Here is a 27,558-nt window from a genome sequence, read left to right as displayed (position 1 = left end):
GATAAAGCTGAAAGAGGCTTTAGTTCCCCGTGAAATTCCCTGGGGCTTGTCCTCATGTCAAAGAGCCAGATGCTTTTACTCTAGGTCCTAAGCTCAAATGTTCCTCACTGTGACTCCATGCCAGCCACCACAAGATGTGGAACAGCGGCGGTTGTGGCACACCAGTTTGGTTGTGGCACACGAGTTTCAGCCCAAAGACCCCCTTCTTACCCACGTTTTCCCACCTTTTCCACCATTAGGATGCTCTGTGGAAGGCTTTTCCCTTCCTGTGTAGGCCAGCTACAGAGCTTTGGTGTCACGTAGCCCCAGGCAGAAGTTACATCCGGCAGGGTGCAGAGGCCGCTAACCCAGGTATCTTCTTACCTGCCCTTCTCCCCAGCTCTCCTTCCTGCCCTCCCACTTCCCAGAGGCACGAGCACAGAGAGGCGGGTGGGGGACTTACGCTCATTCTGAATGCTTGCTGTTAGTTCCGATGGGTTAGCATTGGTGGGGGGTAAGGGGTGGGGAGGAGAAAAAGAGAACATTGGTTATCGCACACGATTTATGCCTAGGTGTCCTCATGCCCGGCATGCAGGGAGAGGGGAGGGCCCTGTGCTTGCAGCTCTCTCTTCCCAGCTGCAGAGCTCCAAGGAGAGCAAAGCCACTGGGGAGAGGGGAGAGACCTGGGGAATGCTTTGTGGTGAAGGTGATGTCTCCCTTGGGAGGTTTTACGGATACGGGAACCATGAAGTTGAGCAGAAAGACCAGCTTCTGACCATATGAAGATGTCATCAGGGAAGTCCAAACGTCAGTGTGACAATGCTGCTTGAAAGAGACTGGGCTCTGAAGATGCTGCTTGTCATCTGTAGATGCCATCAAGGAAAGTGGGTTCACTAGGCAATGGTGCAAAGGTGATGGTGGGGCAATACTGAGGGTCCAAGCAAGGAGTGGATTTGAGCCACGGCTACAGGGCAAAGCTCCAAGCTTTGGAAGCCCCAAGGGGCCTGGCAAGATCCAAGGGCATTTCTCTCACACTACACCTTCTTTCTTTTACACGTGAAAGCATCTTCTTTCTTTATCTTCTCCTCCTTTCCCATGGTTTGGAAAACTCTAGGGACAGATGAATGATTGTTGCCTTATTCATGGCAGTACACTGACCTGTAGAAATCCTGCTTTTGAATGCGAGACTCCAGAGATGAGGCAGAGTCTATGGCTCCTTTTAGTGCTTTTCCCAAAGTGGGTAAAGAGGCAGGTGGCACACGTTTTCCCCAGCCCTTACGTGAAACGTGCGTGTGCTTTGTGCAGGTGTGCCTGTGTTTGTGTGCTTCTCAAATTTCAGCACGTGTATGAATCACCTGGGAATTTGGTTAAAACGTAGGTTCTGATTCAGCAGGTCTGGGGCGGGGCCTGGAGCCTGAGACTGCATTTCTGACAAGCTCCCAGGCTTTGAATAGCCGTGTTTTAGATGGTATGTTCTTTGTGGGGCGATCTTGATTAAAATGCCTAAATGCAGGAAAGAGAACGTGTGCTGCTATAACCTTTAAAAGTGTCCTCTCCTTACGATTATACTAGAAAGTCATATGACCTTCTTATTTCACGCTGATGTGTGGACGTCAGATATTGTGCTGGTGTCTGGGTTTGACTTTCTCGGAGTTGGTGGTTCCTGGGGGAAGCAGAAGGCAGCTGGCATCAGGGTGAAACAGGGAAATCCTGAAGCCTTCAGACCTGACTAGAGTGAGATGTGGAAGACAGGTTAGGGGTTCAGGAGGGTAAGCGTGGCGAAGCCGGAGCTGAGATAGGGCCGGGAGAGGCAGGAAGGATCACGGGCGGGCAGGAAAACAGAGACATCAGAGAGGGTGGAGTGTAGTAAGGGTAGGGAAGGAGCAACTGACTGCATAGACCATCAAAAATTAAAATCTTGAGAGCAAGACTCATGTGAAAATTCAAAATAATTCTTTCAAGTGGGCCAGGGTTGTGTGGCCTGCTGGGGCACTGAAGAGAAATTTTGTCTGCCCTACCATTTGCCTAAGATTACGAGGGCAGGAAACAAAAAGAAATGAACAGTCCAGGCAGGAAGCAACGACCTAAGGTTTCTGAGCACATGCTCTGTGGAGCCCTCCATGGACGCATCTTCACACACATGATTGTCCTGCCAGGGGTCCCAGAAAGATAATTCTGGAAAGCCTGAAAGCCTGTGGGGTTAGGTATGAATAGCGGAGATGGGGAGAAGGGGCCATTCTCAGGAAAATCGGGGCCTACCTTTGAGCCCACTCCCTCTGAACACCAACCCAGGCCCCCGGGTTCCTCATTTCAAGTGGCAGTTGGCATCTTGAAATGAGGAAATTGAAGTACAGTTGAAGGCTCTGATATCACCCGGGTCGGAGAGCCTGACAAAGGATCTACTTTGCTCACCTGGGCTCAGGCTTCTCTTCCACACACTGAAAACCTGGTTCAACGGAAAGAGCCCTAAGTCACGGTCCAGGGGTATCCCACGTCCAGGGGAGAGAAGTCACAAAGTCAATATCACAGATGAATTTTGTTGCAGAACTAGAAGGAGAACGAGCTCTCTGCTCCTGGTCCAGACACCTGGTCCAGAGCTCTTTTCACAAAACTCAGCCAGAGTGCTGTCAGCCAGGGGGCCCTCAGGGCTCAGTGCTGTCAGCCAGGGGGCTCTCGGGGCTCAGTGCTGTCAGCCAGGGGGCCCTCAGGGCTCCATTTTTCCGGACGTTTTGGACAAAGGGGAATAGGAGAGAAGACTTTGGAGGAGCGAAGACACTCAGAGCAGCCAGGGAGGGCAGGACGCTGTCCAGAGCCCACAATGACTATCTCACCAGGGGTTTCCTGAGGACCTACTTGCCTAAAAGGCCAATGACATCTGCAGTCACCACAGTGCTATCAAGAAATTGATCACAGGTTTATTTCTTTTCCTGCTGTCTTTTTGTTTCTTTTTCTAAATCGATGCAAATGTTCTAAGAAATGATGAATATGCAACTATGTGATGATATTAAGAATTACTGATTGTATATGTAGAATGGAATGATATCTTAACGTTTTGTTTGTTAATTTTTTTTAATTAATAAAAAGAGTTTAAAAAAATAAATAAATAAATTGATCACAGGGACGGAATCATTGCATAACACAGGTGGTCCCAGGAAGAAGGCAGTGGGGGCAGTTGGTCGAGGGATAGGGACGAGCAAGCTCCCATTCAGTCCCATGTCCCCGGGCCACCCCTGCCCCTCTCTCCTTCTGTGGAACTTGCTTTCTGATGATGTCAAGTGGAGGATGAATTGACTCTTGTGGCTTCCAAGGGGGAGGAAAAACCGGGCTCTGCAGGGGACAAAGTCAGATGTCGACGGAGCGTACAAGGTTTCTTTATTTGTGTGCCTCTTTCCTTTCCCTGGTTGTGATATTTACGACCTCTGGCCCTCATCCCAAAGAGGATGGAGTGTGAGTGTCAGTATTTGTGAGTGTGTGTGTATGTTGTTGAGATCAACCCGCGGCCCTCTTTGGGATGAAGTTGAAGAGGAAATATTCCTCTCACAGCTCTCCTCTGTGGTTTCCTGGGAGAAAAATGCTGAATCCCCTTGATTTGGGGGAGGGGGCGCAGAAGGGAAAGCTGCCAGCAGATTTGCTTTTAGGCAAACTCACTTTGGTTGATGAGGCAAACCTTTGCTTTTTTCAAAGGTCAGGCTGTTCTCCTCAGGCCTGGCGGGGGAGGGAAGCGGCGGGTAGAAGGGGTGCGTGTGACTGCACTGGCAAAACGGTAGGGGCTAGAGACTGGCAGCTTCAATGAGGGATTGTGTCGCAGCCCGAGGCTCCATTCCAGGACACCTGCTGCACCCAAGCTCTCCAGCCAGGGCTGACCACAGCATACGTGCTGCCCCATCCTCCAGGCATAGACGGTGCTCTCTGAAGAGGCAGATGAGTAGATGGGCCACATCTGGCAGGGCAGCTTCTGGCCTGGGCTCCCTTGGTCCCTCCCAGCCAAGTGCATGGACAGTTGAGAGTGACACCTGATCTTCCCCCAGTCCGTTCTACTGGGCCTCAGTTCAGGGTGAAGCCACAGGATGGCCTCAGCTAATATGGGATGGCATCTTCATGCTGGGCCAGTAGCAAAGAGACATTTGGTTGAAGACAGCCTCTTCCCAGGATGACGGGGTCCTCCCTGAAGGTCTTTCTGTGGTCTTGGGCTCACCCTTGTAGACTCATTTTGGAGATGTGGCTCTGGCCACTCACCTGCAGCAGCTAGAGGGTTGCCGTGAGATTGGGGCACGCTCCCTGCAGCAGGCATCTCCTGCCTTTACCCAGTCTGGACCACCTGGAATAGTGACACAGAGGCTCCATGCTCCTGCCCTGGCTCTGCCACTTGGTGTCCCTGCACCTCGGTTTTCTAACCTGTCAGCTAAGGAAAACGTCCACTTTGTGGACTAACTATGAGAATCACATGAGATGACCTATGCAAAGCCCTTTGCTCTCTGCATGGCACATGGTAACTGCTGTTATTGTTACTGCTACTATTGCTCCAGTGAATTTCAAGAAAAGCAAAGACTAAAAGGTGGCAGTGTCGCCAGACGTAAGTGTGGGGATGCTAAGTGTGTGTGTGGGGGGGGAGGGTGTGTCAAGGGACTTGGGTTCTTTCCCTGACACCATCACCCACTTGCTGTTTGACAGTGAGCATAAGAAGGCCTTGAGTTTCCATGAATACATCATGGGCAGAGGAATCTCCATGCTTGGGGACTCTGATTTGGAGGAAACAGCGGTGGGAAAGGCACTCTCAGCTCTCTGCCCAAAGGTGGTACTATGGAGACTCGGGCTCCTTGGACTACATGCTCATGTCTCCGGTGGAGCTTTAGAGATCCACACTCTTAACACAGACACCAAAGCCATCACCTTGGAGGAAACCCACTGGCCCCAGGGATCAAAGTGGCAGGCGAGTAAGTGAGGAGGAACTGCAGAAGAGAAATGAGGCTTCACCACTTTCTGAATAACCCAATTTCCTCTGCACCCCCCTCTCCTCTCCAGGGATATGCCTTATCATGCTCCTTATTAGATTGTCTGCTTGGGGCTGTTAATGAGATACACTCCTTGAGCCAGCAGTGCAGATGGTCTCCATGGGAACTGTATCTTTCACAGCTCCCTTTTCCCTCCCTAGATGTGTGCACTGACACACACACAGTCATACATGTCTGCACATGCACACATGTACTAACACACATACACACCTGAGGCTATCAGGAGGGCACCAGGGGCCTTGCCCATCTGGCTTCTGAGTGCCACCTGTAATTACTACTGGCCTTCTAGCATCTGGATGGAAATTGCCCACTCTTCTAGGGTAGTTATTGCTAAAGTGGGGTGAGAGTTAGATGGTGCTAACCCTTGGACCAAGGGTCTGGTTTTGCAGAGCTCAGTGGGGACTTCTTGGAGGTTATATTTCTCTTTCATCTCCTTCCCAGACATCTGTCAACTGGAGAGAACCCAAGCCAACACTGGCATTGCATGGATTCCATCTATTCCTTAAAGCGGGTAAAGAGTCAGAGGTAGTGTGCTCTCATTTAAGACCACATTAGCACTGGGATGCTAAGAATCCTGCAAAGTATCAGAATTGTGGCAGAGGTGGCACACACCTGAAGGCAGGGCCAAGGAGCAGGGCTGCTGAGCAACGGGCCATGTATGAATACAGCAGCAGGTATGGCTGTCAGATCAGCATTTTAAGCCCTTATGTTATGATTCTGATGGTCAAATAATACCCTCACCTTGGGAAACAGAATGACCTGGATTTTATCCCTCAGTTTTACCATGGGAAAGTTGAAAACAAACGGCAGGAATCAGGGTCTGATTCTCCAACACTGGCTTTATAATGGGGCTCTACTGGAATGTCTCATTTAGCCACAGTTTTGGCAAAGATAATCCCCTTACCAGCCCTCCCCAGGTCATCCATCCTGCTCACCACTCCAGCCACGAGGGCCTGAAGTGTCCAGCTCTGGATATGCCACACACTACAAAAGCAGATAAAAACAGTCCACTACACTTAAACCTTGGAGAATCTGCTTTTATGGGCCAGCCAAGACAACAGAGGAACACAGGAGGTGCACGGAAAGAAGGATTTCTGAGTGGCACTCAGAAGTCTAAACCCTGCCACCTCCTCATCCCACTCAGCTGGCTTCAGATCGCCCAGTCACAGCCCCGAGGGAGGCCAGCCCTGCAGCTTACAGCTTCAGAGGTCCAGACATGAGCCTGAGTCAGTTTCCAGGGGAAAATTCCAGATATGTATCCCAGAATCTACCAGTATCCACTTCCCAAACTTCTTTGAATGGTCTTAACTCTCCCCTGACCTTCGCTACCCTCCAGCTTCTCTGCCCAAACATCAGCAGTAAAAGAGGATGGAGCGGGACTCACGATCCATGGGAATCTCAATGGCCCTGCCGAGGCCCAGGAGCCAGAGCAGGAAGGCTGCGCGGAGCCAGGGCGGCGGCTGCCCGGCCATCGTCGGCCTGGGGCCCGGCTCCCTGCTCCCCGGCCCTCGGGGTCTCGCTGCTGCCAGTCGCTCTAACTGGGCCTCCCGGACAGAGCTCAGCTGCGGAAAGAAAAACAACAAGTCAGGTTTTTGCTTTTTTTTTTAACTTCCGTTTTGCTTTAGTAATCCTACAGGCCTTGGAGGACTCAAAGATCCCCTTGGTCACAGATGGATGTTCTGGGACAGAGTTTCTCAATCTTGACACTACTGGACAATTCTTTATGTGGACAACAGTCCTGGGCATCGCACAGTGTGTAGCAGCACATCTAACCTCTGCCCAGGGAATGCCAGCAGAGGCCCAGCAGCAGGGGATTGAGAAAACCCCTAGAATGAGCTGAGACTCAGCATCAGGGGATTGAGAAAACCTTCTCCACCAAAAGGGGGAAGAGAGAAATAAGACAAAGTGTCAATAGCTGAGAGATTCCAAACAGAGCTGAGAGGTTATCCTGGAGGTTATTTTTATCCATTAGATAGATATCACCTTATTATTCAAGATGTAATGGAGAGGCTGGCGGGAACTGCCTGAAAATGGAGAGCTGTGTTCCAGTAGCCATGTTTCTTGATGAAGATTGTGCAATGATAAAGCTTTCACAATGTGACTGTGTGATTGTGAAAACTTTGTGTCTGATATCCTTTTATCTACCTTGTCAACAGATGAGTAAAACATACGGATTAAAAATGAATAAATAGGGTGGGCCATGGTGGCTCAGCAGGCAAGAATGCTTGCCTGCCATGCCAGAGGACCCAGGTTTGATTCCCGGTGCCTGCCCATGTAAAAAAAAAAATATATATATATATATATTAGGGGGAACAAATGTTCAAATAAATTTAGTAGATTGAAATGCTAGTGATCAATGAAAGGGAGGGGTAAGGGGTGTGGTATGTATGCATTTTTTTTCTGTTTTCTTTTTCTGAGTTGATGCAAATGTTCTAAGAAATGATCATGATGATGAATATGCAATTATTTGAGGATATTGTGAATTACTGATTATACATGTAGATAGGAATGATCATATGTTAAGAATGTTTGTTTGTTGTTACACTTTTAAAAAAATTAATTAAAAAAAAATGCCAACAGAAACCACTTCTGCTCCCAGTTGTGACAATCAAACATTTCTCCAGACATTGCCAACTGTCCCATGGAGGGAAAAATTACTCCCAGCTGAGAACCACTGTTCTACCAGGAAGGACATTCCACATAGAACAGTCTTGAAAACAAACCCTGGCCGCCCACTGGCCCCCAGGCCCAGCATCTAGAAGACGCCAAGCACTGCGCTACTAAGAAATGCACCAATCTCACAGCTGTCGGAACCAGTGTTCCTGGGGATGAGTGTATCTGGGGTACAGGCAGACAGACAAGATCACACTGATGTCCTCTGGACTCCATCCACTGGCCTCCATTCCCATTGACACTATCTTAGTTTTGACCACCATCATTTCACGCTAGAGTTACTGCCACAGCTTCCTAATCAGTTTCTCTATTTCTACTTTTGTCCCTTCTGATTCATTCTCCCTCCACAACCAGAGTGATTATTTCTAAAGTGCAAATCTGATTATGACCCTTCCCTGAGTGAAGCTCTCAATAGCTCCCTGCTGCCCTCAATTTAAAGCCAAAGTCCTTGACACGGCCCTGAGGGTCTGCATAAAGTAGCCTCCTCTGCAATCTCAGCATCTCTCAGTACCCTCCGTTTGCCTGCTGTGCTCCCGCCGATGTTGTCGTGGTACAAATGTCTGAGTGTTCCACACTCTGTCTTGCCGACTGACCTTTGCACAGATCAACCTCTGTCTAGAACACTCTTTAATCAGCCTTCTCTCTCCCAGATTTGCCAAGTGTGACTTAGGTTTCCCAATTGTGTGCTCCTGTACATCCTCCCTACTCCCCCCCAGCTCCATTATACACTTCTTTTGTGTTTATTCCAAAAGCCTCATGTCTGTATCCCCTATAAAAAATGAAGTCTGTAAGGGAAGGAGTCTTGTCTTCTTCACTGTTCTATTCCTATAATCTAGCACGGTGCCTAAAACACAGAAGGCATTCAAAAAGGCATTTGAGAGATGGATGAAAGAACGAATAAATGAATGACTTAATAAATGAAGTAAGAACAATTTGGGTCACTAGTGGTTTTTAAACCTAGTGTTTCCCCATAAAGTCACCAGATGGCGCAGGAGAGCAGATGCCAGGGACCTGGGAATTTGCTGTGATGGCTACCAATTACAAGAAGGAAAACTCCCTCCCTATTCAGGGCTGCATTCTGGCCAGGCAACCAACCAACTGGACAAGGGTCAAGAGAGTAGAAAATCTCCCAAGAAGGTACCACTGGCTGGAACGTATCACAGGAGATCTTTGGTTCTTCCTTCTAACTCCTTCCAATTCCCTTACAGGGTCCTACAGAGTCTGCTCACTTCTCTCCTTGACTTATATAGCTCCAAAGACTGGGCACAGATCACTCAACTAAAACCTTAGCATGGAAGGATCAAGCACTAGGGAAGGGTCTGGCATTCCTTCAGGAGGGCAGTGGGGATGGCTCCAGTACTGCCTCTACAACCGCCATGGTTTCTGTTCAGCAGCCGCCAAGCGGCAGGAAATGAGGGAAAAGAGAAGGATATCTTATTTGGGAAGCCTGATATAAATAGGAAACCAGAAGCTATTAATTAGGCAGAAACACATTGGCAGAAAAAAAGCCCAATTATTTTGATGTTTTTAACTCACAATTTAAAAACAGTAGAAAAAGAACATACAGATAATCATATTTAACTGCTTGGCAATTCTCTCCCCCTTTACTCTCTGAAACAGTTTGCCCAATAAGATCTTAAAACAGAAAGAAAATTTCAAGATCACTTAACTTTACCCAATTCCCTCACTTTTCAGATGAGGACACAAGAGCCCAAGGGGATGTGACTTGGTTAACATAACCCAGCTGGCTAGTGGCAAAGTAAGGAAAAGAACCCAGGTCCCCTGAGCTCCAGCCCAGGCCTTTTCCATCTCATTTCCCTGTTTTTAATATACAGGAAAATTCTAAAGAGAACCTTCTATTTTATAAAGAAATATAAAATATTGGTCTCTATCATGTGCTCACAGAAGTTGAAAGAACAGAAGCTGAGGAGGTGGGTTGTTCATTATGGATATAAAGGTGCCTTCTGTGCCCCGGCCGGGCCCACTTGGCCCGGAAGGAAAGCACATGGCCCAGCCCATCCCATACATCCCGAGGGAACTTCCAGTCTAGTCTCGGGAAGGGGAGACCAGCAGCAGCACCTGGGGGTTCTGGTTTGGGGGTCGAACAACCAATCGCAGAGTAGGGGCTGAGACATCCCCCCTGGCACAGGGCCCCTGACCACAGCTTGTTGGTTCGGCATCCTTATAATCAGGGAGAGGTTTCTAACCTAAAACAGTGAGCTTGTGTTTCTAACTAAATCTTAGTTCTTACACACGTGGCCCAGTCACTCGGGCAGGGGCCTCTCCTGGCCCTCCCAATAAGGCAGGAGGCTGTCACTAGGGGTGCGGGTGGGGCATGTGGCTGGCTCTGGTGAGCAAGGCTGGGCCTGGAGTGGGCAGGGCCCTTCAAGGGGACACCGTCCAACTCCAGCCTCCCGGGAAGGGGAGGGAAAGTCCCACATCCTATGAGGAAAAATGGAAAAGAGAGGGCAGACGGAGGCACCAGAGAAGGGGCCGGGATGCCTGACTTCAAATGTTGGAAGAAGGAATGGAATTTTCTGTTTAGCGCCACAGGCACAAAACTAACACCAAATGGGAGGAAATTCCAGGGAGACAGGCTTTTCCTGAGACACGGGGAAGAACTACCTAACAAATATAGCCATTTTACAATAACATTTATGAAAATTAAACAAACCACCCACACACGCTAGAAATATGGCATGTTTCTGAAGGATCCTTTTATAGCTAATCAACCATGTGAGAGTTGGATCATAAAGACATGAAACACATCAGAAAGGGAGCCCATTGCAGACGCAGAGAGTGAGGAAATGAACAAAAATAAATAAAAACAAAAGAAAAATCTTGTGTTGTTTGATGATGCATTTTGAAGAACTAGGAAATATGATAAAGCCAATTCTTGTGTTTCTGAGGTTCACTGCAGCCTCTATGGAGGGGGTGGTGGTGGAGACAGGTGTGGGAAAGAGGAACGAGAAGAAAAGGGATGGGAAGGAAAGGAGAGAAACAGAAAATGGAAAGGGTGCATGGGTAGTTCAGTGGATAGAATGCCCACCTTCCATGCGGGAGACCTGGGTTCGATTCCCAAACCATGCACCGCCTCCCCCCCACTCCATGCAGACACCCGAACATGGACTGTTCGCCTTGTGAAGTACTGAGCTCACAGCTCCATAAGGAATCTAAACAGTATTTGGTCAGGCATGTCGCCGACACTGTTTCCACACAGGAAGACAACTGACCCACCTCAGGCAATCTTTAACCATACAGATTCCTGAACCCTCAAACCTCTACTCAGGGGTTGAGTCCGGCCTGCAGGTCTTTATGTGATTGTTGTTGAAAGAACTCAACTCCAATGCACGTAGGACCCCTACTGTCTTTCGCAGAGATGTTTCACACCCTCAGGAAACCGGCTTGAACTCAATGCCCGCGCTGGGGCCAGGAAAGGGCATGTGAATCTGTGACGGGTCACTGGGCGGAGCTGCGGCCGGCAGCCTCCACGGCTCTCAGCTGCTGATGGCCTGGGTGTGGCCATGAGAGGTGAACCTTGAGCAACTACGGAACTTTTGGAACTTTGCATTTCTCATCTGACAATGGAGACTTAGAAAATCGGTACTTCAGAGGCTGCTGTGAGGATTTAATGCGCCATTCCTCTAGAAAGCCTAGTGCAGGTGCCGGGAAGAAGCTCAATTACACGTTAGCTGCTACCCTGCGTGGGCTTTCGGCTCAAAGGGTCAAAAGAAGCACTCCGGCTTCCTAAAAGACTTTACAAGTTAACAGCCGTGGGCAGAAATAATAGCTATCCATCCATGATCATAGCCTGTTTTTTCTCTTTTTCCTTTTATGTGGCTCCTGGTTTGCTTTCTTTCCCCAGACTGGGGGGCCCCTCGTGTGGATTCCACAAGCTGTCCCTGACAGATGGATGGGAGGCCCATGGCGCCCACAAGCTGTCACCATTCGGGGGCTCCCCACATTCCCACAGCCCCCTTCTGGGTAGGCTGTACTGGTGGCTACGACACATGTGAAGTGGCGGGGGGAGAGACTGGCGGTGCTGAGAGACAGCTCAGCTGGCAGCTCTTCTCCTTGGAACAGAAGCCGCTCGGACTTTGTCAGGGTCATTTATTCACTTAACAGACACACTTCTAGAGAATTCACAAGTGGACAAGAGAAATGGTTTCTCCACTCTCGTGGAGCGTACATCCAAGTAGGGGGATATAGAAAGGAAGCGTTTAAGAAAAAATCAAGAGGTAATAAGTATAATGAAGAAACCAAACCAAAGCGATGGGATAAAGGGAACTCAGGGGTCAAGAAAGGCTCCTGTCAGAAGAAGTCATTGGACCAAGACCTGAATGGCAAGAAGGAGCCAGTCTCGTGAAGGTAGGTCAGGAAAGCATCCCAGGAGAGGAGAACTGCTCGTGCAAAGGCTCTGAAGCAGGACTGAGACTGGCACATACCAGGAACCCAATGATGTGGCTGGAGCTTAGAAGACACATGGAGAAGAATGGCACAGGTCACAGCGAGGAAGGCAAGGGCTCTCGGAGGGCTTTGCAGGCCAAAGTAAGGAGCTAAATTATATTCTAAGGGTGACGGGAAGTTATTGTAGGGTTTTGAGCAGTGGAGTGGTATGATGAAGTTTGTGTTTAAAGTTCCCTCTGGCTGCTTTGTGAAGTGTGGAATATAAATGGGCAAGAGCGGAAGCAGGGAGCAGGAAGGCTGGTTAGGAGGCTCTGCAGGCATCTAGGCCAGCTCAGTCCCTCACTTCCAAATCCTAGACACTTGACCACCAGTTTAATGAAATCATCCAAAAGCAGCCAGCTTCATGGCCACCTCTGAGGCTTAACACAAAGCATTTAGGGCAGTGGGTGTACAGCTGAAGGATTTCTTAAGAATCATTGAGTGCTGGAGTTTTCATACTGGGTCCAAAGGAGCCTAGGCCTCCTTGGAAGTGCCTCACTCAGAAGCCTTCCCAAGGGGAGGCTGGGGAAGGAGGAGAGTAGGTGGGACTTAGGACCCACACCCCATTTCCACCTGAGCAGCTTTACATTGTTTTTATTTTTGAGGTTTTGCATAAGATTCTGTTAGTAAAACAAATAGCTGGAAACACTTTTGCAATAGCCTAACTTTTCAAATGTAGAAACCCTGTGCCAAGGGCAATGGGGGACACAATGTGAAGAAACAGGCTGAGGTTGCAGCACTGGGCTTGGAAAACCCTCTTTCTTCCTATGGCTAGCTTTTTGCCTCCACATATTTGAGTGCTGGGGTGAGGGGGAAGGGCAGGGCTAGGAGCAGGAATCACTTCGCAGACTGATATCCCCTCAGGTGCAAGCTTTCCATCTCGGCTGGCTTCTCCAGGCTGCTCTGCAAGCCCAAGTGTCCCTGGTCAAATTTCCCTCCCACTCCCCACAATAGTGGTTTCCATCTTCACTAGACTCCTAAGACACACTTCAAAAGCCCTTCCTGACCAGGCCCTGTCTACCTGCCCAGCTTCATCTTTCCCTACCTCCCGACCCACAAATAATCCTTGCTAGCTTACCCATCACCACTGAGGAACTGGATAAACAAACGTATAACGACCAGACCATATATAACAACAGAATTCTGATCCGCAACCTTTGCAGCAACCAGCCAGGAAGCCAAACCGCATCTGCAGCAGCACTGGCCCAGAACAGTCAGCACCTGGTCAGTGACTTCCAGTTTCCCTATTTCTTGCCACTACTAACATCTCATGACCAACCAGGGACATCATACATGCTCCCCAGACCAATCACTTAAGATGCCCCGCTTCTAGTTAGGCTGCCTCCAGGTTCCCTCCTATGCCAACAGCCTCCAATCGGAGCATATCTGAGCATTTCCTTTTTTTTCTCACTAAAAGCTTTCCAAATCCTTTGTCTGCCTTTGAGTCTCTGACAACACATGGAATGGCGACTGACTCCCATGATATAGCTAGCTCTGAATAAACAGTCTCTCTGCCCTTATTTTAATAGTCTTTGTTTATTTCCATTACATCTTTCCATAAATCACTCCTTTCCTAGAAAGCCTTTACTGTTCTCCTTCTCTCACCCAGCCCTTTGTTGTCTTCTAGGCTTAGGTCAGATAGCGCCTCCTCTAGAATGTCTTCCTTGGCTTCCCTACACCATCTTCCCACCAAGCCTGTAGTAGGTTCTTATGATACGTGCTCCCAAAGTACTCCAGGATATACTCATTTAATGAGCGCTAGAGCTCAGTGTAGATTAATGGTCTGTCTACTCATATGTCTCCCCCAACTACACACTGAGTTCCTTGAAGTCGGGGACATGTCTTGTTCAACCTGCCCAATGTCAAGCACACAGAAAACCTAGTGGATATTTGTGAATGCTTATCCAGCATACAGGCTATCCTCCCCCCACCAACAGTACTCATATTTTTCTTTGGCAAATTCATCTCTCTCTCTTTCTCAGACTGACCCTATGCTCAGCCCCAAGATTGGGCTCGACTATTTCAAGCCAATTAGCATTCTCTATCCTCTTACCACCATAACTGGTTTAGGAACAGGCATCTAACCTAGCAAGAGGCAATGTGATTCATGGAGACTTTGGCTGATAACTCAGAAAGACAGCTTCCCCTTTCTTCTGAAAGAGACCACATGGGGATATCCCATAAAGTGAAAAGCTGGAGCCACAGGGTAGAAGGGGGTGGGGGTGGGGGGGGTTCATGTGGGATCTGAGGATAATCCAACACTGCAGAAAGTGAACAGAAGACACAGGAAGACCAGATCCTTTGTGTCATGGCTTTAGTTACTGATTAGGCATGTTCTGATAAAGCTTTACTTACAGTTTTTTTTTAGTTACATGGGTTTACATTCAAAATTCCCTTTAATTTTTTAAGCCTTTTGGAGTTGAATTTTCTATCACTTGCAGCTGAGTTGAGCATCCTATCAGAATCAGAAATGCCTGAGAATGCTGGTTGACGCTTAACCTTACCTCCACTTTATGTATAAAAAACAGTGCCCTTACTCCTGCTGCCTCTGCCTGGACCTGACCCAGACCTCTCGGGGATCTGGCTCTGCCTGGCCCCACCTGGCCCCTTCGCAGGGACCTGCCCTTGACCATCAACCATCCTCTCTCCTGAATTTCCAAGTTCTTCTCATTTGCCTTTCTGCCTCAGCACAAAAACATCTGCAAGTTTTTCTCATCTTGAAACAAAACCAAAAGATCATTCTATCCCATAGCCTCCCTACACATACTGTATTTTTTCCCTCCCTCTTTTCTCATGAAAGCTGTTTTATTTTAGAGAGTGGTCTATGGATTGTGCCTTTATTTATTCAGCTCCCCTTCACTTTTCCTCCAACCACATTCTGGGAGTCTTCGCCCTGGACCTCCCCCCGCTTCCTGCTGGCAGCATCCAGCATCCTCAGCCTTTGTCTCGCCTGACCTCTGGGGGGCATCAGACATTGTTTGCTGTTCCATCCTCTCTCCCTTGCTTCTAAAACACCACTCTGAGGCCTCCTCCTCTCTTTCTGGCCTTTCCAACCTCCAGGCAGCACTGATCACCGTGTGGGATCCTCTTTTGCCTGACATTCTTGGTCTCCATCAAGATCCTGCTCTTTTATCTCCATTCCCAGTCCTTTTTGGTGGCACCCGCCCAAGTCATCCAAACCACACCTGGGAATCTCCCGGAAACCCCCTCTTCTCACTCCCCTGACCTAGGCACCCAGGCCAGTGAACTATCTATTTCTCAGTGCCTCTTACACCCTCTCCTTTCTCCCTGCTCCCACCCATCTTCTCTTAGACATCTATCACGTGTCTCATAGACGAGTGCAATGGCCTCCTAACTGGTCTCGTTCTAATCCACTTCACATGTCGCCATCCCTGTGGTTTTTCTAAATCCCCACCTGGTCATCTCAGTTCTCGGCTGAAAACCCTTCCACATCACGCCAGTAATCTATAAAGGTTAAATCTAAACTTACAAAGTGTAGCATATAAGCCTCTTGGAGATCAGGCTCCTTCTGCAGGCTCTCCAACTTCGCCCAAACCCTACATGCTTCCCACCTGAACGGCATGCCATTTGCCTAAGCCACACCATTCACCACCGCCACACATTATCTAAGTGCCTGGAAGGGACTTCCCTTCCTGTCGTGTGGTCACTTCCTCCTCTGATCTCAAGACCTTGCTCAGATATCTTCTGCTCTGTGAAGCGCTCCCTGTGCCCCCCCCATGCACCCTTTCCCAGCAGAGCTGGGGGTGTTCACTTCCACGCCACCCTAAACCTGACTCTGGTGGTACTTATCACACTGTGGCAAAATTATATATTTAAACTAGGAGACAGAAAATTTTTTCTGGAAAGGGCCAGATAGTAAATATTTTAGGTTCTGAGGGCCATACTGCCTGTCACTATTAAACTTTGCCTTTATAGTGTGAAGGCAGCCATAGAGGATAAGTGAATTAATGGGCATGGCTATATTCCAATAAAACTTTATTTACAACAGTCAGTGAGATGTAACTGGCCCAAGGGCTATAGTTTGCTGACCTCTGGTTTAACCAGTCTTTCTCCCTTTCTTTCCTGTGTCTTCAGGTCTTGGCAGAGCCCCTGGCAGGTAATGTTTATGGAGTGAAAGACCCAAGTAAAATTCTCAATCCTGCTACCTATCTGTTGCAAGTTATTTTTTAAGCCTTTTCTTTTTTTTTAAATGCAGATAAATAGCCTGCTTTGTCTGGTTCAGCTGGTTGCTTTGAGGGCCAAATGAGATAAAGCAAAATGCAAATATAAGGCATTTTTACTTTGCTCATGGCATTCCTTCCTAATGAGCTTAGGTGACTCTACTGAAAGCAAGACCTTTATGTTTTCTCTGAATACAAGGTAAACCTAAATCCAAAAGAGGGCCATGATTTGCCTGACATCTTTCAGCCCATGGGGCAGCTGCTCTGGGGCTCCTACAGCACCCTGCCTGCTCCATGATGAAGCTCAGCAGGGAGGTTCCTTAGACCATGTCCCTCGTACTTCATTCCACTGTATCCCAGATTTTATAGGTATCCCTAGGCAGGGTGAGAGAAGGATGGGTGGTCCCCAAGGCTTCCCTGAGATTCAGGGAGTGTTTCTGGGGTAGAATCAAAAGGATGTGGTGGCTGACTGGTGAGAGTAAGGGTGGCATCAGGTTTCTAGGTTGGGGAGACTAGATGCAGATGATGCTAGTATTAAGTATGGAAGACAGAGAAGGGGGTAAGTGAGGGAGTGGTTGAGACACAGGGGGATCATGAGTTTAGAATTGACTGTGTTCAGTCTGAAATGCCTCAGAGCCATGAATAAGATGGTTCTGTGGGTACTCTCAGGCTGTGCTCCTGAATTCATGCTTGGAGATTCGCTTCCAACAGATTAATGCAACCACTGTCAAGTGCCAGCAATTCGTTCTCAGAATTAACTAATCAAATGACTAAAATAGTACTACAAGAACCAACTAAGGAATACATTCACACACATTCACACATCACTGCCACAGGATATTGTGGGGGAACAGGAAGATAATAAAAGCCCGAGAGAGCCAACGCAAAACTCAGCCATTCTGCATTACATTAAAAAAAAAAAAAAAGTACAGCAAGGCTTATTACTATAGCTGCCTGGAAGCAACCTGTTCAGGAATCAGAGAGAGGAGCAGAAACAAATGAGGAAATAGAAGCCCATTAAAATAGGGAGTGGGGATGGCCGGCCACATGGCAGGCCTGCCATGCCAGAGATCCGGGTTCGATTCCCAGTGCCTGCCCGTGCCAAAAAAAAAAAAGAAATGTGTGTAATATCTGAAAGGTGTTCACATTTATCCTACACTGGGCTGGAAGGGACAGGCAGGCCCCCCCGAAAAGGTATGGACAAACTGGAGAATCAGAAGCAAGGTATTTCTCAATAATGTCTTACTAAGACAAGCCAATACAGTTTGCATGTGCATAGAAATAGAGAAAGCTCAGGTTAGCACTATAACAACTCATTCTCATTCTGTTTTCTTTCTTGAAGAATGAAGAAAGAGCCAATGTATCCTGCCTTTGAACAACCTCTATCACTTTTGTCTTGGCAGAAAAAGTCCAGGGACTGGCCTAAGGGGTGAAATCCAACCTTAGCTCAGTACTCCAGCACCGCGGTGATTTGCTGCCGGTCGCCTGAGCCAGAGGCCTCTTCTCCCCCAGCCTCTGCACGCCGCCGGGGCTCTCCCGCTGGGACCTGGGCCGCACCCATCCTGCAAACAGGCCGTGTACCCCCATCCATCTTTGCTCTCACTTTTGCCTAGGTCAAAAATCCCATTTCCTTCCTTCTCTCCTGTGAAAATGCCCTTCTTTGCCAAGGCCCTGGGCGGACCACTCCACCGTGAGGCCACCCCTGTTTCTGCACGGCTTCCCCTTGGCCAGCTATTTACCCTTTGGGCCTCCAGCCCACCCTGCTCAGTCCCAGCGAGTGCGTCCCCCCGCCTGGACGGATTTGGGGTTCCCACGGCTGTCTCCTCCATCAGACTCTGAACTTGTTGAGCCCTGCCTTGCCTCCTCTGTAGTACAGTACAATGGACACTCCTTGGATGAGTGAACAGCCCTTTTCTCAGACACTTCATATTACTGGGAGATTGAAAACAAAATTTATAATACACTTTTTTTAAAAGCAGCTCTCAGTTGACAGAAAAAATCGTACACAAAGTACAGAGAGTTTCCCAAACCTTCTTTCCTCCCCACACGTTTTTTCCTTATTATTCACCTCTTGCATTAATGCAGTACATTTGTCACAAATGATGAACCAATATTGACACATTTTTAACTAAAGTCCATAGTTCATATTAGGGCTCATCCTGTGTACGCAGTTCTATGGGTTTTGACAAATGCATAATGTCATGTTTTCACCATTACAGAATCATACAGATTCTGAAAAATGTCCAGCACACCGACAATTCATCCCTCCCTCCCACCTCCACATCTCTGGCAACCACTGATCTTCTTACTGCCTCTACAGTTTTGCGTTTTCCAGACATCATACGGTATGTAGCTTTTTTTTAGTCTGGCTTCTTTCACTTAGCAATATGCATTTATGATTCCTCCTGATTGGGAGAGATTTAATCCATCAATGAATCTGAATATGTTAGAAATCCTTGGTTGATATAACATGTGATAGTTCTGTTGTAAGTGTATAAACCTAGGTAACAGAAAAATCAATCAATAACTTAATAATAATAACCATTCAGCATCCTCTAAAGTAGACCCTTTTCCTGCTAAGCAGATGCACTCATTCTGAAACCCTTTCCCCAGTCTCCCTCCCAGCTTCCTACCGTCTGAGCTGGGTCAGGGCTACCTTCAGTGCTACCCTATTTTCTCCACCCCACAGACAGACACTGAGATTTTGTTGGTCTGGGCACAAGTCCCAGAACTGCCATCACAGGCATGCCGGGAGGGGTGCAGCTCTGCACTGCATTCTGAAGTCCACCTTCAGTAGAGGGACTGATCTGGGCACAAAGAGGGCTCCCTTTCCCTTTCCCTCCAGCCCTGTGACTCCCATCGCCGCCTCCCTTCCACCTCTCTCATGCCAAGGGAGGAAGGACACAACAGATGGTGACCAAAGCATGCTCCGCTCTCTCCAGCTCCAGGCATTTGAAGGGGGTTGGTTTTCCTGGGAAATGCAAGATGCCCTAGCAAGGAGAAGAAAGCTGGGGATCTTCATAGAAGACAAGATTAGAAGGGGAAGCAGCAGGGAGGTTCCACTCACCACCACCCCACATTTCTACTCCTCAGAGAGCACCTGTCAAAGAAATACATTTAGTCCTATCTCTCTCTTAACCCCAAACTAAATGACCCCATGCCTCAGCATCTTTTGAGAAAGTCTGACTGCCCACACAACCCTCCTACCTCCCATTTTTGAAAGGGCTGTAGTTACATCAAATCCTCTGGGGCACAAGGACCTGACAGCCTGGGAAAGCACTCACCAGCATGCTTCTAGCTCTCTGCCTTTTCCCACACCCTGAAGGAGAGGGACCCAGCTTCCTCCCCCATATGGGTCCAACTAGTTGTCTTTTAGGATCTTAGAATAGCCAAAGAAGCCTTCTATATGGGATTCAACTCTCCCCCTCCCCCTCCTCACTTCTCAGGGTTTGGGGGTGGGGGTGGGGTCTCCATCTGTTCCGTGGCTGCGTTTCATGCCTGGCTCCCTTTCATTGTCAGGGGGAGCAGTTTGGGTGGAGTGAGGGGGGCGGAGTGTTGAACCATTAATAGAGATCTGCTCTGCAGGTGGGCTCCCAGCATCAGCTAAGTTCATGGAGGTCATGGGATTCCTGTGGAAGGGCGATTGGAGGGCTGGAGAGCAGTGTCAGGTGGTCCTGATTCCTGCCTGGGGGACATATGAGTTTAGGATGAAGATTTGGCTGAAAAACAGCTGTTTCTTGCTCAACACCCAAAACTAATCTATAAGTTGAAACCTGAACTACTTCGCTATTTATTAAGTTGGAAGATGGAGGGGAGGGGTGGAAAGGAAGAAAGGGGGAAGAGACTGATGTGCTTTTTCCCTCAAGTGGATATCTGGTGTCCTCACCTGGCTCTCAAAGGCATACAGAGCACTTTGTGAGGCACCGTGTGACTCATAAGCTGCCAGCGGGGCTGGGACCCCACAAGAAGGCTGCACCCACCCATAAAGGGCAGACCCCTTCCAGGCCGGCGGTACACACGTCTCAGACACAGAGACTCATCGTGTTTTTTCCCTAACTTCACTGTGCGTCGGCTCTACCATAAGTCATTTGACCATCTGGCTTGCAGGGGGCCTTTAGGTTGGTTTTCTTTATTTTTTCCCCTAGAACAAAAGCCCTTCAATGAACATCCCTGTGCATATATCCCTATATATGAAGGAAGCGGAGTTGCTGCCTCACCCTGTCTCTTTGACCTGAGGCCAGCTGGAGCCGGGGACATCCCTGGCATACAAGGATGCTCAAAACATTCAGGGCCTCAGCGCACAGCCGGCGGTCCGTGGACACACGGGGAGGGACAGCGCACATGCTGCAGTCCAGCCAGCTCTCTAAGGTTCTTTGGGGGCTGTGCATTTTCTTTCTCCTCATTGCTTACTCCTCCATACTCTGAGGGAAGGACAAGGAGACATACAGGGAATGGGAAAGACTCTCATATGTGGTCTTTCAGGCTGCCTATAAGCTGGCCTCTCAGGCTGAGAAGGGGCTGATTTATATAAGGTTTGTGGACTGTCTGTGAATTTCCATCATTTGGTCTCCACTCGCTGACCCTGCCCGTGCTGACCTGAGCTTTGACTAGTCCGCTTTCAGGTACAGATCAGCAGGTAAAACAGGGTGTGAAGGAAACAGAGGGTAACGTGTTAAAGAGCCCGTTTGGGCCCGCCTGCCTCTGCCAGCCCCAGAGGACCAATTCTGCAATCACCAGGAAGAGAGGAAGAGCCCCCACTCCTGAAAATGAAAAAACCCAGCTTCTCACTTGCCTTGGCTCCCTGTCTTCTATCCTCAGGGAGAGTTTTCACAGCAATTAGACACATCTTTCTTCACAGCTGGAGAGAGAGGGTTTGTGAAGCTCCCAACCCCATCTCCCCCCACCCCCCACAGCCCTCCACCCCCCACAGTCCCCCCCCAGCCCCAGGGCATCAACAGCAACTGTCTCCCCAGGGCCCGGTAATTAAAGAGAACAACGGCTAGGAGGAAAGCTGGGGGGTGGGGGGTGCTATTCTTGTAACAGGTCTCCAAGGGTGGGGACCCAAGATATGGGGATTCCATGTTCCTAGAGAGCAAGAGGGAGGGTCAGGTGGGAGAGAAGGCCTAAAAGGACCTTTGGAATGAGTATTAAAAGGCCTAGTTCACCTCAAAAAGTCAAAGAGTTAGCATATGACCCAGAAATTCTACTCCTAGGTAGAAAATACTCAAGAGAATTGAAAACATATGTTTACACAAAAATATGTAATGATGTATATAACAGCATCATTCATAATAGCCAAAGACTGGAAACAAACTTAAATGTCCATCAGTGGATGAATGGATAAATAAAATGTGGTAAGTCCATACAATGGAATAATATTCAGCCACAAAAAGGAATGAAGTTCTGATACATGCTATATTGAACAACCTTGAAATCTAACACAAAAAATCACATATTATATGCTTCATTCAGTATGAAATTCCAGAATATACAAATCCATACAGATAAAATAGTAGATTAGTGGTTGTCTAGGGCTAGGAAAGGAGAGTGACTGCTTATGGGAATGGGATTTGTTTTGGGGGGGGAGTGATGAAAGTGTTCTAAAATTGATTGTGGTGATGGTTGCACAAGTCTGATTATGATATAAATCACTGAGTTGAATACTTTAAGTAGGTGAATTGTATGGTATGTGAATTATATCTCGATAAAACTGCTACTAAAATTATTAATGAGAACAAAAGAATTACCTAAGAATTTGTAAGGCTTTGTTAGAAAATTGCAATGCTTCAATAAGGAAAGTGAATAATTCAATTTATAAATGCAGTTTCAAATGTTCAAAGAAATTTAATTAACTAAGTTTATTAAATGGGACCAAACAAGTGATTGTTAAAATTTACTACAGTTTTCAATAGAATTGTAAAATATGTTACTTGAAATTAAAAGATTAAAGGCAAATCAGGCTTTGAAATTTAATACATTTAATACATTGAATATTAGTTACCCCCCAAAAAAGAATTCAGAGCTAAGTCCTCACATGTAGTTTGAGTAAGGCATAACTATCCACTCCCTACCCCTCTGTTTGCCATTTCCTAGTAAATTTTAAAATGCTGTATGAAGATAAGGTGACTCTGGAACAGCCTGAAACTTCTTTTTTCTCTTTCCTAAGGGAAGACGGCTGTGCCACCCTCCAGCAATCCTACCCTCCCCCAGCTTCCTTAGTCGAGGCACTGCCCGACGAGGCACTGCCCCACGGGTTCCCAGGCTCCCTGAATGAACGTTCATTTGGAGTTCAGGCCGCTGTCCCTTTGAGAACCTACCATCCAGACTCATCTGCTCAGGACATCACTTATGTTAAGCTGCTACTTACTCCGCCCTCTGTTAGGGAGGTTTCAACAGACAAAGGTTGCAAAAGCCATTTGAAAACCAGATGGTGAGTCCAAACTCACTGAAAATAGAGGAACAAGACTCTGGGAAAACCTTGGGTTGGGGAAAGAGAGGTAACCCTCAGGCCCTTAGCCCAACTATGAGCTGCTGGAGAGCCTGGGCAGTGCCTTCTACTTCTCCCCCATTGTCCTTCATGGAAGAGGGTGCCGGCTCACAGCAGAACAGGGCTGGGCTTCATAAACACTGATGGACAACCAACTAGCTTGGAAACCATACAGACCAAGGGAAAAACACCAGAAAAGGACTGGGGGTGGGGGGTTAGCTTCAAAAGTAAGCCTTGGATCATCACTTTGGCCCACGGAAAAGGCGAGGACTTAGACCATGCACACCAGACCTGCAATCCCACCTCATCTTCCACGTGCTCTCTAGCATTTTGCTTAATCTCTCTCAGAACTCAGTTCTCTTATCTTAAGAGTGGGATAAACACACCTACTTATTACACGGTGGCTGCAATGGCTATGAAACAGAATAAATGAATTAATGTATATGTACAACATCTAACCCACAGTCTGGCACATACTTGGCATTCAAAATGTCATTGGTAGTTTCTCCTTTCCTTCAATTTATAGCTCTGTTCTGCTTTGCTTTGTAGTTCTGGACAAGCTGGGCTCTCACATCTACAAAGTAGATGATGCCTGCGAAAATAACCATACACTGGTTCTAAAGGGTAAACAATAATCCTTCATCCATTGAATCTGGGTTGACCAGAGAGAAGGGAAGACTTTTGCAAAATCCCAAACCAGCCAAAGCATCTCTAGGCTGCCCTCTCTCTCTCTTTGGTCTTTGCCGCAGTGTCCTTAACCAAAGCACTTGGCTCTCCTAAGACCCCTACCTTTTACTCATGCTAGCTTCTTCCACCAGCGCCTCAGGACCTATTGATGTCAATTGCTCCCAGTGTATGAGCAGTCGGTGTGAGCCCCAGAAAGGGAGCTGGGTCAGAAATTCTGAGATGATTTCCACTGGGCAGTCAAAATTGGTTTAGCTGCTGATATTCCAAGGATAGCACACCACCACCACCCCTTGCATTTAAAAAATTCCTGCCTGAGACATATAAGGGGGGTATAGGGAGGAAAGGACTAAGGCAGCAGGAGGCAGCAGCATCTGTTCCTCCCCCCCACCCCCTTCAGCCCTCTGCATTTACATCCAATACAGACATCAGTCTGGATCCAACTGCTATCCCAGCAGGCTTCTACAGGCAGGAGGAGATGTGAAAATACAGGGGAGGTGGAAGCCAAAGGGGGAGGCAACAGATAGAGTATGGTTTATTCCTGAGTTATAAGATGCACCATTTGTCTGGGAGTCTGGTTGCAAAGTGCTGGCAGCTACAAGCGCTTATCCCAAAGCCACTGTTAACTCCAGTGGTGTAAGGGGGAGCTTTGTGTCTCGTACTCTCGGTAAGGTCGTCCTCCAGCAAGTAGGAAGGGCCTCCCTTTGCTATGGTCTGTGGCTCTCATTAGAAAGAGAAACTGAGAAAATGAGACGGTGTCTCAAACCAAACAGCCCAGCCTCTGATAAAAAGGTGAGCTTTAGAGGGGCAGCAGAAGGTCAGAGAAGGGTCTAGAAGTGCTACATCACTACAGCAGACATGAGGTAGCAGAAGCTGCTAAGGGGAATAGCTCTCACTGCTGCCACCCACATCCCCACATCTTCCCCTGCAGATCCCAGTGGCCACAGGAAGAGGTGGCTAACATGGGTGCTGCCTCAGGAACCCGAAATCACTTTGGGGACAAGGGGTGGGGAAAGCAAAACAGACCATTCCTAATGAAGCTCCAGGCCCGCCTCCCAATCAGCCCACAGCTGTGTGTCCTAAGCTCGCGTTCCCATGTTGCTGAATGGTCTGCTGTAGCGTTTCTAGAGAGAGGAGGGCCAGCATCTCCCTAACAGGCAGAGAACTCAGGAGTGCGAGTGCAATTAGTCAAATGGATCCATTTGGGAGCTTGAAGGCCTGGGGGAGCTGGGTGGTTTCTCTGAATTGTGTCAGAGGGCAGGGGTGAGTGACCATGAGGATGCTGAGCTGAAGCAAGGGAGAAAGGGAGGGGAGGGGAGGGGAGGGGAGCAATCACAAAAACGTGCTCACGGGAGTAGACACTAGACACGGGGGAGCAGTTCCAGATGGCTGTGGCTTCTGAACAAAGGGAGAAGAGCCAGAAGGTAGGAGGACAGAGAAATGGAGGACTTGTACCTTATGAGGCATCAGAGCTGGAGCTACAAAATCAGATTCACCCCTGGGACATGGCTGGAGTCACGCTCAGAAATAGCTATACTATAAAAACCCACTCCAGTTCCAAATCCGAATGGCCAATTGCATGGCTCCCAGAGCTAGATGGTCTGAATGCAAATCCAGACACTGGTATCCTCTTAGGTGTGGGGCCTTGAGAAACTTCCTTTACCTTTCTGTGCTTCTGTTCTGACGGCAGGAAAACGTGGGTAATGAAGGGCCTTACTTCACAGGTTGCTGGGAGGAAAATTAAATGAAAAATGCACCCCAAGATCAGAGCAGAGCACCTGGCACGTGGACAGTACTTACAGGTTGGTTATTATAGCGGTGAGGATGACCACCAGCTAAAGAAAACTGGAGCAGCTCCGCTTCTTCCAGAATTTTCTTCAATAGCCATAGGTCCCTGCTTGTATGCATTCTTGCATTTGTTTTATTTCCATTTTGTGTGTGTGTCCTCTGTGTCTAGAAGCCCTTGGGTAGTTGTTTACCCTTTATGATATGTGAGCATCCCAGAAAGAAAACCTAGAATTCAGGGCATCTACATTCTTACAATGGCTCTTTTGCTAACTAGTTTTGTGGACCTTGGGTAAACTACTTTTTCAGAATGTCACTTTGTTCATCAATCAAATGGGAATGATGCTACCAGCCTTGCTCACATACAGAGTTGTTCTGAAAGCCAAATGCCACAGTTCCTGTAAATGGACACAATATAAAATGAATAAAGCTGTGAACCAATGTTAGGGATTGCTGACTAGGTGGGAAAGGTCCAGATGGGCAAGCTGGAGCAAGCCTACTCTGTATCAGGCAGGATGCAGCAGGCTGTGACTCCGGATGCTGCCCAGATCTGCTGGGAGGGGGGATGTTGCTATCAACAGTAAAAACAGGGGCTCCCAGGTCGCTTAGGCTGGGCCTGGTTAGGCAACCTGGGGTGGGGAGGATGTGCCTAGGGAGGGCTGAGGATGGGCTCCTCGGGGAGAGTGTGGGCAGGGGATGCAGAGCTGGACTAATTCCCAATTCCTTCACTTGCCTAGGATGGGTTCCCAGGTTGTTTTACATATTTCCAATGCTTAAATGGCTGGGATAGCACTTTAGCTATCAGAGTCCTCCACTCATAGTAAAAGAAAAGAACGTCCCATCCCCACTCCCAGCGTCAGTCAAGTTCAATGTTAAGTTACAATGATGAGGTGGAAAAGCCCAGCAGTCTGACGGATTCCCAGGTGGTCCCCAAGAAACTTTCTTGCTAAGAACAAGTATATCTGAGCTGCTGTTGATATGAACAATAAAAATAATGACTTTCATTTTTAGAGCACCCACTCTCTGCCAGGCACCGTGTGGGGCTCTTTATATATATATATATATATAGTTCACGCCCACCGCATGAACCAGGGAACTGAGGCCTAGATATTTTAAGAAACTTTCCGCAAGCCACAAAGCAAGTGGAAGAGCTGGGACTTCAATCGGATTTGTCCAGACCCAAGGCCTATTCCAAACTCTGTCCAGACCCAAAGTCGCTGTCATCAGCATGTTCTGCTCCCACTGGACAATGTTTAGCTTTACCCAAGCCCTGTGTTTTTCTCCCACCAACTACTCCACCTTTGTGTTCTGAAAAAGCACTGACTGCCAAGAACCATCTTTCTTCCTACAGACATGGCTAAGACTCACAGATGCACTTTGGTTACCCATGACAAGGCCAGAAAGGATTAGTTGAACCGCTCGTCTCCACTGATCAACTGAACAAAATGCTTGATAATCAAAGTTGGTTTAGCTCCTCTCCTTCCTCTAGACACCTGACTTTTAAGGACATCTCCAGAAAACAGGCTGCTTCAGCATAAAGTGCTCTCAGATCTACTACTGATCATGCCAACCTCTCATCCCACTTCCCAACACCCAGTTCTTTCCTTTCTTTCAAAGTGGCTTGAGATGTTAGCAGACCTTCTGGTCAGAGTGCTGTCCCTACTGTAACAGTTCCCTCCCTTTATTGCAAAAAAACCCCACAACTTTCCCCACTCCCCTCCCTTTGCAATAACCCTTTTAAATAAAGTCTCCCCTTAGCAAGTCCGGATTTGTTTTTTATTTGATACACCTTTAAACTCCCTCTTTACCACCCCCCACCCCCAGCCCCCAATTCTTTCTGGGAGAATAGAAGACTCCTGGAGGGGGCTGGAGTAAGGAAGTCAAACTACAATAAGGCAGAAATGCTCAAACTCAGAGATAAGGAAAGCTTTCTCTTTCCAGGCCTCCAAGTCAGTCTTCCCCACCCAGTAGTCCCCAGGCCACGAGCTTGTGATCAATGGCTAATTACTCCTCTATTAAAACAGAGGATGCGCTTCTTGCTTCTCCTCTCTTACCACCCTGGCCTGAGACTAATACAAGAGTTGCTGGGAGCAACAGGGAACTCTAATCCAGATGGGGCAATGCAGACACGAGCAAAGGGTGTGGCTTCAGTGCTGTTGACCACGGCTCTATCCTTTGTCCTGGACAGCTGTCCATATGCTGGGGCTCAATGCCCCACCTGGGGGAGGGGTTCATATGTTGGAGCCAAGACTCAGGAGGCTTGAAGGTCATGGAGGCCAAGGTTAAAGGGGGAAGTAGGTCACTAAAAAAA

At 48.1% G+C, this 27,558-nt stretch overlaps 1 protein-coding gene and 1 long non-coding RNA gene across 5 annotated transcripts in view; one reads left to right on the top strand and one right to left on the bottom strand.

Annotated features, from left to right (window-relative positions):
• The window catches only part of NFASC (neurofascin), a 193,343-nt gene that overhangs the window by 74,493 nt on the left and 91,292 nt on the right, over window positions 1-27,558 (bottom strand). For all 4 annotated transcript variants that reach the window (XM_077157529.1, XM_077157531.1, XM_077157532.1 and 1 more), the window contains exon 3: window positions 6,376-6,553. In XM_077157529.1, the coding sequence (XP_077013644.1) occupies window positions 6,376-6,553 (178 nt within the window). The remainder of the gene's footprint in view (window positions 1-6,375; window positions 6,554-27,558) is intronic.
• LOC143680928 (uncharacterized) lies at window positions 593-20,878 on the top strand. The gene is made up of 3 exons (XR_013174255.1): window positions 593-863; window positions 18,511-18,636; window positions 20,437-20,878. It is a non-coding gene; the product is annotated as an uncharacterized LOC143680928 (long non-coding RNA).

Source organism: Tamandua tetradactyla, chromosome 4 (assembly GCF_023851605.1).
Source record: "Tamandua tetradactyla isolate mTamTet1 chromosome 4, mTamTet1.pri, whole genome shotgun sequence".
In the NCBI taxonomy this organism is placed as follows: domain Eukaryota; kingdom Metazoa; phylum Chordata; class Mammalia; order Pilosa; family Myrmecophagidae; genus Tamandua; species Tamandua tetradactyla.
Note: the sequence above shows the minus strand (reverse complement) of the source record. Positions and strands in the feature narration are given on the sequence as shown.